This window comes from Hippoglossus stenolepis, chromosome 8 (genome assembly GCF_022539355.2).
Source record: "Hippoglossus stenolepis isolate QCI-W04-F060 chromosome 8, HSTE1.2, whole genome shotgun sequence".
In the NCBI taxonomy this organism is placed as follows: Eukaryota; Metazoa; Chordata; class Actinopteri; order Pleuronectiformes; family Pleuronectidae; genus Hippoglossus; species Hippoglossus stenolepis.
The window spans coordinates 11,748,225-11,763,586 of NC_061490.1; the positions used below are offsets into that span (position 1 = coordinate 11,748,225).

The 15,362-nt window shown below is 41.0% G+C and overlaps 1 protein-coding gene across 4 annotated transcripts in view; it reads left to right on the top strand.

Annotated features, from left to right (window-relative positions):
* LOC118113864 (F-actin-uncapping protein LRRC16A) overlaps positions 1–15,337 on the top strand; it is a 68,340-nt gene extending 53,003 nt beyond the window's left edge. For 2 of the 4 annotated variants that reach the window (XM_035163907.2, XM_035163908.2), the window contains 19 exons: positions 490–662; positions 1,458–1,526; positions 3,030–3,123; positions 3,255–3,353; positions 3,939–4,067; positions 4,317–4,448; positions 4,681–4,856; positions 4,937–5,024; positions 5,426–5,566; positions 6,280–6,297; positions 6,797–6,863; positions 7,029–7,255; positions 7,440–7,549; positions 7,749–7,979; positions 8,166–8,376; positions 9,833–9,869; positions 10,898–11,164; positions 11,293–11,436; positions 12,402–15,337. In XM_035163907.2, coding sequence (XP_035019798.2) covers positions 490–662; positions 1,458–1,526; positions 3,030–3,123; positions 3,255–3,353; positions 3,939–4,067; positions 4,317–4,448; positions 4,681–4,856; positions 4,937–5,024; positions 5,426–5,566; positions 6,280–6,297; positions 6,797–6,863; positions 7,029–7,255; positions 7,440–7,549; positions 7,749–7,979; positions 8,166–8,376; positions 9,833–9,869; positions 10,898–11,164; positions 11,293–11,436; positions 12,402–12,574 — 2,586 coding nt within the window. In that variant the 3' untranslated portion in view covers positions 12,575–15,337. The remainder of the gene's footprint in view (positions 1–489; positions 663–1,457; positions 1,527–3,029; positions 3,124–3,254; positions 3,354–3,938; positions 4,068–4,316; positions 4,449–4,680; positions 4,857–4,936; positions 5,025–5,425; positions 5,567–6,279; positions 6,298–6,796; positions 6,864–7,028; positions 7,256–7,439; positions 7,550–7,748; positions 7,980–8,165; positions 8,377–9,832; positions 9,870–10,897; positions 11,165–11,292; positions 11,437–12,401) is intronic. The other 2 variants (XM_035163909.2, XM_035163910.2) reach the window with 1 other exon arrangement.
* The last annotated feature ends 25 nt before the right edge of the window (positions 15,338–15,362 follow it).

Consider the following 15,362-nt stretch of genomic DNA (forward strand, 5'->3'; position numbering starts at 1 on the left):
ATACAGTTGTATAAGTGGTATAATAGCAAAATAGTAAGCGTTGGATTATATTGAACTTTTAACTGTTAGGGATTAACCTTATAGTTTGCATGCAGAGTCTTTTGTAACAGTGTCAAAGTTACTGTGAACTCTGCTCACACTTACAGGACATGGACAAGAAACAAAGGCGGCTCTTTTGGGAATATTAATTCCCAGTTTCTTAAATTACAGTAGACCTGTGGCCAAGAAGTCACCCTGTGAATACTCAGTGCTGGTGATGCCAACACACACAACTGAAGGGCTTCTCACCAGTGCTGCCACTATTGAACAGCCTGCAGGTTGTAGATAAACCCTGAGACTGTCCTGCTGTCCCATAACACTGTCGCAGTATAATTATATTTTATCTCTTCTTCTCATAATTTAAAACCCCTCTCAACACTTTTCATTTCTCCTCCGCTTACCCCACATGTCCTCCCTCAATCCTCCCCTCCCTCCTCCTCCCCTCCACAGCCCCTCACCTCCCTGTCCTTAGCAGACTCCAGACTAAAGAGCGATCTGACCATCGTTCTCAACGCCCTCGGCAGCAACTCCTCGCTCACCAGACTGGACATCAGTGGCAACGCCATGGGGGACATGGGAGCCAAGATGCTGGCCAAGGCGCTGCAGATCAACTCCAAACTCAGGTCAGTACACGATCTGTTCAACGGGTCACAGTGATGACATGTGACTGTTATATGCAGTCAATAGAGGAGAAATAATGGGTTGAAATAAAGTGTTACCAACAAGATAGAATACAAACAGACAAGTATAATTATAGACCATCAATAGTTTACATATATAGAAGTCCCTTATTGGTAGTTACAGTTACGTTTTCATCTGCGTTTGTATTTGTTTAGTTTGTTTATTAGGAGGAATACGCAAAAACTACTGAACCGATTATCATGACATTTTGTGGATGGGTTTTGCATGACCTAAGGAAGAACCCATTGAATTTTGGTGCGGTTCTTGATCAGGGGGTGGATTGTGAGCTATGGACATTATGAGATGTGGACTTTTTCAAAAATGATTCAATTGTTGATTTCTCGGAGAATTATAATTTATCTTGATAAAGATAATCTAGAAAAAAAATTGACCAATTAGTTGCAGATCCAGATAAAAATCCAGATCTAGTGAATTCAAGTTTGGTTTCATAAGAGGACTGTTTGGCCTTGGCCAAGATATGCACTTGTTATGTAGCAGGATTATGCAACAACTACTGAATGGATGTCATCACATTTTGTGGAGGGGTGGAGTATGACCAGAGGAATGACCTAATCATTTTTGGATTAGATCTGGTTGCCCCTCTAGTTGTACTTTGTGGTAACAAAGAGACATTTGCATTGCCATTTGAGCCTACGTGATCAGAGACCCATGCAAATGTCTTGAAATGACTAATTATTTGTGATGACATCTAACTTTTTCTTTTGTTTTTTGTACAGGACTGTGATCTGGGATAAGAACAACACCAGCCCTCAAGGTCTTCAGGATGTAGCAGCTGCTCTGGAGAAGTGAGTGGCACTGCCTCTATTGTTTTATTTGTGAGTCCTGTATATACAGTATAATTGTATTTAGATGACTCTCTACTTGTATTCCAGTTGATTGAAATCTAATAATCTACCAAAATCGTGTGTTACACGCTGAGTGTGATTGATGAGTTGTTTAGTGTTCGCTGCTCAGATGTCACTCTGCCTCATGCTGAGCAGGAGGAAACCTGGAGGTGTGTGTAGACAGGGAGAAAGGATGAGAGACAGGAAGCTGGAGAGGAGAGAGAGTGACACACACACACAGGGAATACTACAACAAAGGAAAGATGCTCAGACTCAGAGAAAGCTAGAGCCAAAAAGTCAAGGCTGAATAAATCAGATTTGTGTCTACTGTATCTTCTGTCTGCTCATCTAAAGGTTCAATATTCTGTGTGAGCGTGAGCGTCTGACTAAATTTACTTCTGGGACACATCTGTACATCCTCTGTCTCATCTCCTGTCTCTGTTTATCATATTCTCCCAGTAGCACAGCTCCCTATTTCCTCTCTGACTCCCTCTATTGTATTATTGAAATAACAATTTTCCATCTGTTCATTTTCTCTCTGTGTGTGTGTGTGTGTGTGTGTGTGTGTGTGCGTGTGCGTGCGTGCGCATGCATGGTATTTTATTAATATCAGTCAATTTCCCCATGTCTCCTGTGTTTGTGTTTTCTGTGCATTCTTTAAAGGTTTTTATCAGATGTTCCATAGAACAAAATCAATGTTGTCTTTCTATTCTATTATATCTTCATTTTTCTTTTTTTTTTCTCCCTTTCATTCTTTCCTCCCCTCCTTCGTGATATGAATATTAATACCATGTGGTGACCTCTCTTTCAAGATCAGTAACCTCCAATGGTGTCAGTTCGCTGCTCTGTAATAGAGCAGTGTGATACCAGCTGAGGGGTCGCGACACACACACACGCACACGCACACACACACGCGTGCACACACAGCCTAAATATTCCCTTTTCTCCAAAGAGGTTTCAGTGTTAATGTGTTATTCACACCCAGTATCTTTAATTCATCAAGAGGCAAACACAGTTAGATTTTTCATGCAGAAATCTGATCAAAAGTAGCAGATGTCTCTTTGATTCTGTGGTGACATGATATTTGTTAAACTGGAGGGAGGGTCACCAGCTGTGAATTCATTTTAGCCACATGATGTCGTGATAAGAGCCTTGTTTCACCTCAGATCTGATTTCTCTGGTGCTTAACAACACAACCACTATTTACTCCTACATCGTCTCCCTCATTGATGAAAGTACAATATGCTGTATAAACCCTTAAAGCACATATTTGCTGTATATGTTCAATAAGCATAATGAATGAAAGCAGCAAAAATTTCACAAGTAAAATTACCAACTCGGAACGCTTTGATTTGTTGGTTCAAATGCATCAGGTTTTTGATTGCTCTGTCGGCTTCTGTCTTTTTTCTTAACTCAGTAATGTGACCTAACTGTGTTATAATGTCCTTTGGCTGTGTGCATTAGAAACTTCACCATCCGTTTCATGCCCATCCCCATCATCGATGCCTCTCAGGCTCTGAAGACCAGTCCAGACAAAACGGAGGACGCCTTGCTAAAGGTACATTAATAAACTCCATTTGTTCCTCCTTCTGTTCCTCCTTCTCTGTCTATGATATGTTGCTGTTTTCATAGTGTTTAAATCATTTCTTTGGTTTATTCTAATGACTTTGGTTTTGTGTCCTTGCCTAGATTGAGAATTATATCTACAGGAACCACGAGACCAGAAAATACCTACAGGAACAGGCCTATCGGCTTCAGCAGGGCATTGTCACCACAACTACACAACAGGTCTGAGGCACGCACACACGCACGCACGCACACACACACACACACACACACACTTTTTTAATTAAACCATCAAGCAACTCTTTATCAAACCACCAGATTTTGGAACACGGTTCAATGTGACATTCAAGGTGACAGCAACATTCACATAATGTGATAAACAAGCCAGACCCTCCGAGCTAATGCATACTAATTATGCTAATAACGTTAATAGGTTGCCGTGAGCTCATCAATTCTAAGCTGGTAACAGAAGTTAACATGATCTTTTGTCCTGAGTGGACGGCTGCCTGTACCCATCACAGACGTCTTCCCCAAGAGGACAGGAAGTGTTGACACGGTGGAGAGATGTTACGTCAGAGCGCAGAGTGAAAGAGAGGAGCGCTCACTCTGCAGCTACTTCTGGGGAAAAATTTACTTCGACTTAACAAATCTCATTCGACTGATTCCAAATCATATGGATATAGATGATGTAGAACTGCAGTCGCTCTTAAATGTCATTTAGACACATCAGTTACTGTGTCAGGACATCCACTAAACCTGGGCTTTTGACATATCCAATAAAAACTTTCATGTCTTGTTGTTTTTCAGATGATTGACAGGATTTGTGTGAAGGTGCAGGACCACCTGAACTCTCTGAGGAACTCGGAGACGGACGCCATCTTGGAGGACGTCAGGTCAGCAGAGAACCTCATCAAAGACGCCAGAAACTCTAAAACGGTGAGGAGACACACGTGTGTCACAATCTTACTGTTGTGTGTAAATTCAAACTTTATCTTTAAACCCATTTGGAGATCAGTTTCTATATCTTTTCTAGGATGTTAGAAAGAATAGACATAGTATCATATGATTTAACCAAGACACAAAAATACATGGTATGGAGAATTACTTTAAAATGAAATATGAGCTGTGGTTTTTTTCTCCTCTAAGTCTAAAACTGTCTCCTTGTCACCCTCTTTGTCTCCTTAGCTGCTTCCTCACCTCTACCACCTCGGATCAGCGTCCAGAGACGAGGTGAACAGCTCCTCAGTGGGACCCATCCAGGAGAAACTGGAGTCTATGGCCGGGGAGGTGACAACTGTCATGGACCAACAGCTCCAGGTAGAGTTAAAACGTCAACTAAAGAAGGGCTCAGATGTATTGCAGAAGATACTAGCATTATATTATGATAAAATTAAATAAATTATTACATTATTACATTATGATAATAAAGAGTGAAAACATGGATGCCACCTGTCAACGCTGGAAGTTAAGCAACAGACGATCTAAACTTTGATCAATTAGACACTAGTTGAAATATATCCACCCACCTTCTTAACCTCACCCCTTCCAGACCCTGCTGGAGTCCATGGTGGACACTGCAGAGTCCCTGTGTCCCCACGTGATGAAGAGTAGTAATCTTCGTCCAGAGTTGGTGAAGACCAGCTCAGCCAAGATGGTCGTGCCCAAGAGCTTTGTCACCAAAACGCTCCTGGAGCAGTCGGGGGTGGATATTATCAACAAGCTCAGGTGTGTGTTTATGGGTTATAGAGCGCTAATATGTGTGTATCTATATGTGTTGGGTTTCTAAAAGACGTTCTTTGTGTCAGTGAGGTGAAGCTGAGTCTAGCGTCCTTCCTGTCCGATCGCATCGTTGATGAGATATTAGAGGCTCTTTCCACTTCACAACACACTCTGGTAAGATTACAGTCATCAGGGCTTTCAAATGGTTTATCGATTCATTCACAATGTGTGTTCATTGGAGCTCGCTAAATTATCTGTAACATATTTTCTGCTACAACTGCCTTCACTCAACTCTGTCCGATAACTGATTCATCACAGAGTTTTGATGTTTTCCTTTGATTAATAATTATGTTGTCGGTGCATGAAACCAATGCAGCAGCACTGTTTTTCCAGCAAGTTTTAAAGTGTAAATCTAAACCTTTTCTTTGATTTCTCTTATTTCTTCTCCCTCATTTCCTCCATTTCTAACTCTTCTATTTCCACCTTCTCATCCTATCTTGCCAATCTTTCTCTTTTTCTTAACCTTCTACATCACCTCTCCTCTATATATCCTGTCTTCATTCTACTCCTCCCAGGCCGACCATTTGGTACGTCGAGGTCGCCCTCTGGGGCAGCAGGAGTCGGTGGATCTGGACGCACCCGAGGGGAAGATCCCTAAGCGGGCATCGGCTGAAATATTAGAGGCAGAGAGGCTGGATGATCTGGAGACGTGCATGGTAGGTGTGGGTGGGTGTGAGAGTGACAGTTATGGCAATGATAGAATTTTATTTGTAAAGAATCAACGTAAGCTGTCTTGGTTAAGTGTGCGTTTAAAGTGCTGGTCTGGTTAATACATTGTGAAAAGTTTTCTTTTACAGTTGATTGATATTACCCTCTACTGGACAAAAAAATGGCAACTCTTAATTTTACCAAAAGCAACAAAGGATTGATTTTGATAATAATTTAAAGAGCTTGCTGTTCAGTAAACTGAACTTTATTTGCAAAATAATAAAAGCAGCCTATGAACGTTGGCTTATACATTCTTGAGGATAACAGAACCAACATTTAGGTCTTGAGATGAGGGATAGGTTCTTTTAGCTCTAAATATTTAGCGTTATCTAGTAAATAGATACTTTTGTTGGCAGTAAGAAAGGAATAGCCGTCTGATTGATGATATGACAGAAACATGTAAATGCGTGTTCGTCAGAGTCCTCATCTGTGTGTTAATGCCTTCATACTCTTGCTCTTCCCCTTTTTTCATTCTTAATCCCTCTCTTCTACCTACCTCTGCTTTCTACTGTGAAAAGGCTACACTAGAGCTCACAGCTGTCACGGCTGTCTCTCCATCTTTTTCCTTTTAATTCTTCAGCCTTACTGTTTGTTGTCTCTCTTTCTCTTCAATCTCCTGTTCCTCTGTTCTTCCTGCTCTTTCTACCTTTGCTCCATGGAGACTTTGTGCTGCACCAGTGTAAGTACTCTTGGACTGTCCCTCTAAGCTCACCTTTCAAGCTTTTCTTAAAGTCTCACTGTTCTTTTCCTTTTCTGTCTCTCCTCACTGCCTCTCACACGCTCCTCTGTGCTGTAGTGGGTTTCTACGGCACAGAGAACCTCCTGCACTCGGGCAATTTTATAAAAGAGTAGAAAACAACAGTATGACTGTAGTAGATGCATTCAGCCATTTGTCTGTCACTTCCTCACTCACTTTCCAAATTATATGTCAAACTGAAACAATACAATGCATATTTTTAATGTGTCAAACCACATTGCACTGCTAATCTCCGAGGGTTTCCACAAGGTCTTAAATTGTCTATAATTTAATCATCTCAATTTTCAGTTTTAACTTGAACATGCACCATATGGCATATGAACCATTAAATACTTATTCAGGCATCAATTGTGCATATGAAAGTTTCAGTTTTTGATTCACAGTTTCCACAGATATTCACTAATGTTTGTCTCCTCTTCAGATGACTCCTAAAACCAAGAGGAAAAGCATCCACAGCAGAATGCTTCGACCAGTGTCTCGTGCCTTTGGTAAGTAGTTCATTCGATTTGTTTTAGTTTATATTTCATAAGACATTTGTTTTAATTCATACTGTAAAATACTTAACTCATTTTGGTGACTATTTGGCCTGATACTTGCTGTAGATGCGAGTACTCTTAAATATTTAACAGATGTGTCTAAAAACAAACCTACAGAGATGGAGTTTGACCTGGACAAGGCTCTGGAGGACGTTCCCATCCATGTGGATGACGCTTCGACATCATCTCAAACTCCGCCTACTCCGTCTCAGGTCCTGCCCAAACTGGAGCACCGTCTGGCGGGAAAGATGGTGGAGCTGCCGTCTGAGGAGGAGAAGAAGCTGCAGCACTTCACCAAACTGCGACCACGCAGGAACAAAAAAAGACATTCCAGCAAAGTACCTGTGAGTCAAAATAAACTTACCGCTGCAGTTTTGAACTTTAAATCTATGACATGGCTTTGTCTCACGCATTTCCACTGTTTGTCAAATGGTCAAGATATTAGGGTTTGGTACCGGTACCAAATTCCAGATACCGGTACCCAACCCTACCAGATATGGTGTCATATTCTCCAACTTCCTCTTTCAGCAAATAAACAGTGCTCCACCTCAAGATGGTGAGCAGAACGGCCTCATGGGAAGAGTGGATGAGGGTGTAGATGAGTTCTTCTCGAAAAAAGTCACCAAGATGGATTCCAAGTAAGGACAATGCAGTAACTGTTTTCTCCTCATTATCGACTGACATGTATTAGATTCTATTCAAGTGGATGTGTATTTAGGTATGAATGCCTGTTACAAATATATATTAATTGTGATTGTCTGTGTTTTATACACATTAACCATGTTAAATATTTTTCCTTCTGTCACTTTCTCTGCCTTTCTTATCTCCGCCTGTCAGACGTTCCCTGAAGAATTCGGAGTCTCAAGACGGAGAGAAAAAGAAGAGTAAAGGAGGATTCCTCAACCTCATCAAACGATCCACCAAATCTGACAAAGCAGATAAGTCAGAGAAAAACCAGACGACTCCTTTATCCTCTGGTACGTCCTCAGCACCAGCCTCCACCATCCCTGAGGAGCCCTCCTCACCAAAGGTGGCAGTGAAGAGCCCAGCACCTGAGTCAAAGTCAAGGTATAGATAAACAAAAACAGAATTAGTTTTCCTATTATCTACCAATACTGTCAGGCTTATTTTGGTAATCTTCAGGTATATATCAGAAGGTTTTCTATACCGATTTACATACTTGTTTCATTCAACTGGTCAGTGAATGCACCAGTGGAATCCAGCTTAAACTAATAATTTCTGTCTGCGCTGTAGAGATGCCTCCAGTCGCTCGCAGGCCACAGACTACAGCAGCAGCTCAGACCGATCAGAAGAGCTGAGGACGCCTGATTCCATAGACGAGCCTTGGGAGGGCTCAGACGGCAGGGGCAGTCCTCAGGGAGGGAGGCGGTACCCGGGGATGCAGATTATGGGCAGCGGCCTCCTGGCAGAGATGAAGGCTAAGCAGGAGAGGAGAGCACACAAGGTGAGGTGATTTAAACAGCGACAGGAAAGAAGGGAATTTAAAAGTCAGCAACATGTGGCTGAGGTTGTGCCGAACTGCTGCATTAGCGTAAATATTAAATATCCTGTGCAGCTACAAGTTTTTAAAGTCTCATAACAACAAAGCAGACTCAGTCAGCTTATGTGATTTGGTCGAAAGCCGCAGATCAGATGAGTTTAATGGCCTCAAATTGAAATGGAGAAAGACCCACAAAAGAGAATGACCAGAATAAACTCCCCCAAAAAAATCTTGATGTAATATCATGTTAAATGCAAAAAGTGTTTTTAAAGTTTTGTGAAGACCTAATATAAACGTTTTGGTTGAAGCCATTCTATTCATACATTTTTAAATAACATGACTATTATAGACTTTATATCTATTGGTGTGTTTAAATGTTAAGACGGGCAGCGAGGTTCAGAGAGATGCTTGTTTCAACCAGGACACATTTTGTTTTGGGGACAAGCTGCTGAAGGTGTTCAGCCTCCACCTGTCAACACTGTTCTGTCAACACACACATGGAGGACTGTAGCTGGGAGACAACATAAAATAAGAAACACTGACTGACACGCATACATACATGCACGCACGCGCAGATGCTAAGATTAGCTTTTATCTCCAGGCTAGTCATTGTGCCGGTCGACATGTTGACATAAAAACACAAACAACCCAGATTTTTTTTGCCAGAGGACAAGGTGGAAGGAGGAGGGGGGAGGTGCAGAGGAAAAGATAAAAGCGTGAGACGCAAATCGACAGAATGAAGACGAGAAAGAGGGCTCAGCTGAAAATTCTCATGATTCACTGTAGGATGTAAATGTTATGGAAATATTTTCCTTTTATATTACTTCAAATTTCAGAATTCAATACGACACCTTAAACTAAAAATACTCTTTCTTTCTCTCTTTCCTATGTAATTGATTCCTATTTCCTGAAAAAGCAAAACAACAGAGAAATTAATTAATATCTAAAATAAATAATAGCGTAATTCTGGCAAATTACTGGGGCAACATGTATCCACAGAGATTTATGAAGGCAACTGGTGTGTGTCAGCATTAAAGAGGTGAGTTGGTGTTGGCTACTGTGTGTGTGTGAGTTCACTCGAAGTATAATTGGTCCCTTACTAGTCACTGCTTTGTAAACCGTGTGTGTAGTAAGAGGTTTATAGTGTTTGCAGCATTAGGGTTTTTTACTGCTACTTCTGCCATCTGCTTGTTCTGGCTGGACTCCATGTGTGTCTTATTTTACACAAAGGCGCCCCCCTCTGTTGAAAAGTTGCACGTACAATTAAATGAGCTTAAATCTGAAAACAAATATATATAAGAAATTGACTTAAACTGTGAAATATGGTCTTAGCATTAATTAGGCTTTGCATAAGGGGTAACATTACATTTCATATTTACTTTAGGAATGAAACTGAATAATGTCCTTGTGTTCCCTTCAGTCTTCCAGCCCTGATAGACCTGAGAGTAACGCAACAGGTAAGTTTTATTCTACATTTACTTTTCATTATGGGCAATAAACCTTTCTGACTTGTGTTGGCAGTTAGTGTTGATCGGATTTGGCCTTTTATCTGTTATTATTGAATGCTTTTAGAGTCAGTCAAGACTTTTTCGTAAACCATTGAATAAAGGCATGCGAGCTACCTTCAAATAGCTTATCTCCATTAATATCAAGTTTTTGATCTGTTCTGATTAAAGAATATAATATTGTTTCTGCATTTTCTTCACTGAATCAAAATCAGCCTGTTAGTAGGGGCTGATTGTCTGACCTGCGTTATTGCAGCTTTTCTCGAGAGCATCATCTACACATCGTCACACTACACATCTGTTACTGCTGGAGTTTGCTGCTCAGCTCTGCTCGGAGTGACTGGGCGATGGTAGTGATGGGAATAGAGAACAGGTTCAAAATTGTCCAAACCATTGAAATCATACGAACCCCCATGCTTATCAATTCCTTTAATCGATACCAGCAGGGAGGATTGTAATGAAAGCCCTGGGGCGTCAGGTATGACTGTCCACACAGAAAATTGATTAGGAATCATTGAGGGAATCGCTAAAGAATTGGATCAATTAGAAGAATCAATAATTGCATTGGTATAAACAGCATCTTATCGATTCCCATCCCTCGGTGGCAGCGTAGAAATTAAAGTCCCAGTTGAGCTCTGTGCACTGGAAATTAACCGAGTGCTGCACTGCCCATGTAGTGTAGTAGCTCCTTTTTTTCACATCAGATAACTAACAGAAATTTGATGTTTGAAACTTTCTCATGAACCAATATCCAAAAAGCTTCAGTTAGCATAGCACTTCTTCAGGTCCTCAGCATCACACTCGCCACATTTGGAATTGATCAGAAAGTCAAAATAGACACAGACAGACACTTCCTCCATTATAATTAGATTTACTGTTTCGAAAAAGTTTTGAATTGATGGTTTGGCTTTTTCTTCAAGTATTTTACAAGTTTTAAAAAGTTTTTTTCATCTAACTAACTTTCTTTTGTGTGTTTTCAGCAACCAAATCTCAGCCCCCTAACCCAGAGAGCAGCAGGCCTCCCACTGGTTCCCCTAAACCAGAAACTGGATCTCCAGAAAAGAACCCACTGCGTGGTGAGACCAAGCCTGAAACAGCCCCTCGTCTCAGAGCTACATCCTCCTCGAGTCCCCCGGGGGGTCCAGTAAGTCCCAAGCCACCGATGCCGCAGGGGGCGAAGCCTGCCCTGGCTGCTCGACCCAGCATCCTGCAGAAGCCCAGGACCACCAGTAGCAGCAAGAGCATAGGTAATAAACAAGCCCTGGATCTGAACAGGTCGTCACACTGAGGGAATGATAGATCATGAATATAGAGAAATTTACCGTGGAAACCTAATGCTAAAGTAACATGTTTTTCCTGGTCATCTTTCTGACAGATGAGAGTCTAGATTCCTCCAGCAGCGGCAGTGTGTCTCCTAAAGTAGCCGTTCTCCCCACACTGAAGAGGGCGATGTCAGAGAAAGAGAAGGAGGGTCAGACCAGTCTGCAGTCAGGAGGCTCCAACAAAACCACTCAGGAAGGTGGGTCGAGAAAATGTGTCTCAATCTTTGAGTATCTCTCCTTAGCCCAATCACTCCCTGGTGTCAATGTTACTAGATAGATAGAAAGTGAAGCCTCCTCCTTCAACTAAAACCCATCCTGTGACTAGAGCAGATTTCTCATACACAGACGGGTGGATGTTTGATGTCACTGTCAGGATCCAACTTCCCCTATGGTCTCACGTATTTGCATTGTTCTCACGCAGTCAACATGTCCGTTTTGACACATCAGACTGATAGATTCAGGTCACAACTCTCACTCAGTCTCTCTCAGGCCTTTCATCGATTATTCTGTAACTGACAGTCTGGGGGCTTGGTGATTTTTCTGCTTCCTCTTTTAGTGGGTGATGGTGAAACCCTCTGGTGTCTGCCAGAGCTACACACATATCATAATTTAATCTCACTTCCTCTGTGCCAACCTCATTACAGAATATCTAGAATGGCACTCAGTAGAGCGCAGACCGCCGCCAAGGCCCAATAATCCCCTTAAATTCAATCAAGCTGCACCAAACATCTGTCCCTTGAACATGCCTGATGTTTTACATCTTGATTCCTGGAAAATCAAGAAACTGTGGAAAATTCAATGTTGAAGAAAGCGCAAAACAATTCCTGTATCTGCCCCTGATCCACACCAACAGTCTACAGTCCACATTTTCCTAAACCTGCAAAGTTAAAAGTGGGACAATGGTGGTTTGTTTACATTTCTTTTTGTTGTAGTTTGTTTATTCTAACTGGATGTAAAGCCGGCATAAGAAGATGAGGCTCCAACTTATTAGTAACTACATGCGTCACAAAATATCAGTTCAATTCTATTTATTTTTATTTATTTAAATTAAAATGCATCATGTTTTTTTTTTTCAACTCTTTTCCGTTCTCCATCTCTTCTTTCTCTTCCTTCCATCACTAACACTTACCATCATTTTAATCTTCTCTGTCTCTTCTTTCAGTGAGGACAGCGTCAGACTCTGTCCAGCGGTCCAATCCTGTCCGTACCAACTCCGAGGATCACGGCCCCTTGAAGACCAAGGACCAAACTCCAAACCCAGACAAGGAGAGAGCAGCGGGCAGGAAGTTATCCGATTCTAGGGAGGAGGCAGATAAAGACTTTATTTTAATATGAGCAAAAGACTGTTGACAAGCCTCAGATGTTCTCCTTAAGAAATGAAACTAAGGGGGAATATGAAATATATGTTTTTATTTATGTGAAGAGGTTGTACCTGTTCTCTAGGTCCTGTCCGACCACAAAGTACTTATCATGTTTGGTTTGCAGGACGACCTGCTATAGTATCAGGTAATAGACAGTTTCAAATTCAATTTAATTTAATTTAATTCACAAAGAAAATATTTTGGGGAGTTTGCTTAATAATTTTTTGTCATGTCATGTCTCCTAGAAAACCAAACTAAATCTCTTTAGAGCTTCCGTCTCACAAACACAAATCAAGTTTTCCGGATTTGAGGAAATGGGTCGTGGGATGATCCGGTTTATTCAGCCAGTGAACAACAAAACCTGAAACGCAGCATCGGTTTGTGAAGTAATACAAAAAGAGAAAAGGCAGAATTTTTGTGTTTAAAAAAAAAAAAAAGAGACTGTGAATCTGAGTGTGCGTCTAAAATTCTTCCTTTAACTACTAATCTAAAGTCTTTACACTAATATGTTGCAGTAGCTTGTCTCCCAGGGACCAAACACAATAACAACACCACAACCACTGTAGTGTACTTGAACTCTACTTTACATCAAACCAGACTGGGACCCGCAGTTTATTTGTATAGATTTATGGAGGATCTATTTTCAGTACATGCAGGTTACCTTCCTTTATGCAATTCATTTTTCTTTTTTACAGGAAAACACAGGTTTCGCTGAGAACATCAGCAAAATAAATAAATCAGTAATACACACTTGATGTAGCTGCGACAGTAAGAATTTGAGTTATTCAGAGAGGGCTAAATGGACTGAAGGACGACAATAGACTAAATCATCACGTTCCCTCTCGTGTGTGAGAGAATCGGAGTGATCATATGAAGTGTTTGTGCTCTGAGAGGACTGTGGTACCCTTTAACTTCACTAACGACTAATCAATAAGGCTTCAGCACTGTTAACCCTCAGCAAACACTGTGGATGAAACGCATTCATCTTTATTTTTTACATTCAGCCGCTGACGTCTATTTTTAATGATGTGCTGACGGTCCAATGACAGCAGAGAACTTACTCAGAAAGAGGAAAAGCAAAGTGTGAATGAGACCCGCTCGATTTTTGAGGCAGATTTTAAACCTCTTCAGTTTTGTGTAAAAGCAAATACTGAGTTAACTCTTCTTCTTCTTCACCCCGCGTTTTCTAGAGAATCGTTCTTCAGGACTTTCAGGCTCAGCTCGCTTTCACTTCGTACTGTGCAATAACGAAACGCTTCTCCAGACTCGCAGCATCGTGATCACATCACAGCCTCTGTAAACGGTGCCTGAAAGTGAAGGTGAGCTGAGGGTAGCACATGGACCTCTGCTGGACTATTCTGTAATAACAACAGGTCTCAGGATGATTCCGCTCATATTTTTCTCTTATAAAAGCAAGAAATGCCCTTTTCACACTGCTTCACTGTCTGTTTCTCGAAAAGATCTTGGCAGCTTCATTAACAACCTTCAGATACAGACTCTGGCAGTTTTCCTAATGTTGTAATATATAATTTGGGTCATAAAACTGGCCTGTCAAACCTAAACTATACACAGCATACATTTGTCCAAATGAGCTTGTCTAAACTACAGTGTTTCTTGCATGTTTTGTTGTTTTGTGCCAGGCTGTAGTAAGAGCAGCAGATCTTATGCCTAATCAGTGTGAAAAGGGGCACAACTTTTATTGTACTGTACAAGAGTCAAGTTCAAGTCCGAGGCCAAAGGTCTCACAGGTGCACCTTTTCCTGTGGCGTCCATGTCTTTCTGTAGGTTTAAGCTTTGTCGTCACTAATCATGGCTTAGAAATAACACGGTTCCTGCTGTATATAGTCAAACTGTCCTACCGATTTTCAGCCTCAGTCCCAAAATCAAACGGCATCTTTGTGTGGAAGGCGTTCCAGAAAACTGGAACCGAAGAAAAAAAAAAAGTGACTGTATTCTGTTGGCATTTTAAACCTCTTCCATTTCCTGATGCACGACACTTCTAGACACTGGTTTTGTTTTTCTGTGTAGAGTTCCATAAACAGCTGGTAGCGTTTCTGTCGAGTTTTGTGAAAGACGGACATTGACTTCCTGTTCTGTTCAGAAAAATGTTCGTCCACTGCATCCATGTGGAGAGAGTGAAAATGACGAGTAGCATTGAGTCTAAACTCCTGAGTGAGTGTGTGTGTGTGTGTGTATGAGAGACTGCATGACGTGGCTGTGAGTTGTACCGTATGTACAGTATATATGTGCTTTCATACATGTAGGTGTATGCATGTGTATATATGTATGTGTAATATATGCACATGTAATATACTCACTCACTGTGACTTATTCACACGCCTATGTGACCACAGCAAATGCTTTATTGCTCTGGTACTAAGTTCACGTCTGTACTAGGGGGTTTGTTTGTAACTTATTTGGAATTTTAAAAAAAGTTTGCAGGTGATGTCTTTGAACCGTTGTTTTTTCCTCTCACTTGTACATTGTGTTCATAAATGTAGAAATTAATTCTTTGTACGTATTCATTTGTTATTACATGTAATCGATTCAATGTTACTTTCATCATGGTTTCCGATAAAGAAATAATGCAAAACGATGACAAAACTAATCATTTTATCGGTCTTGATACATTAGTTTGTCATGGATCAATATGTTTCACTAAGTTGTTCTGCTGGTGTTAGACATTTCCTTCATGCAAATATTAATTCTGATTAAAGTCATTTTACAGGATTTAAAATCTCTGCCTTGTTTCACTTTTTGTT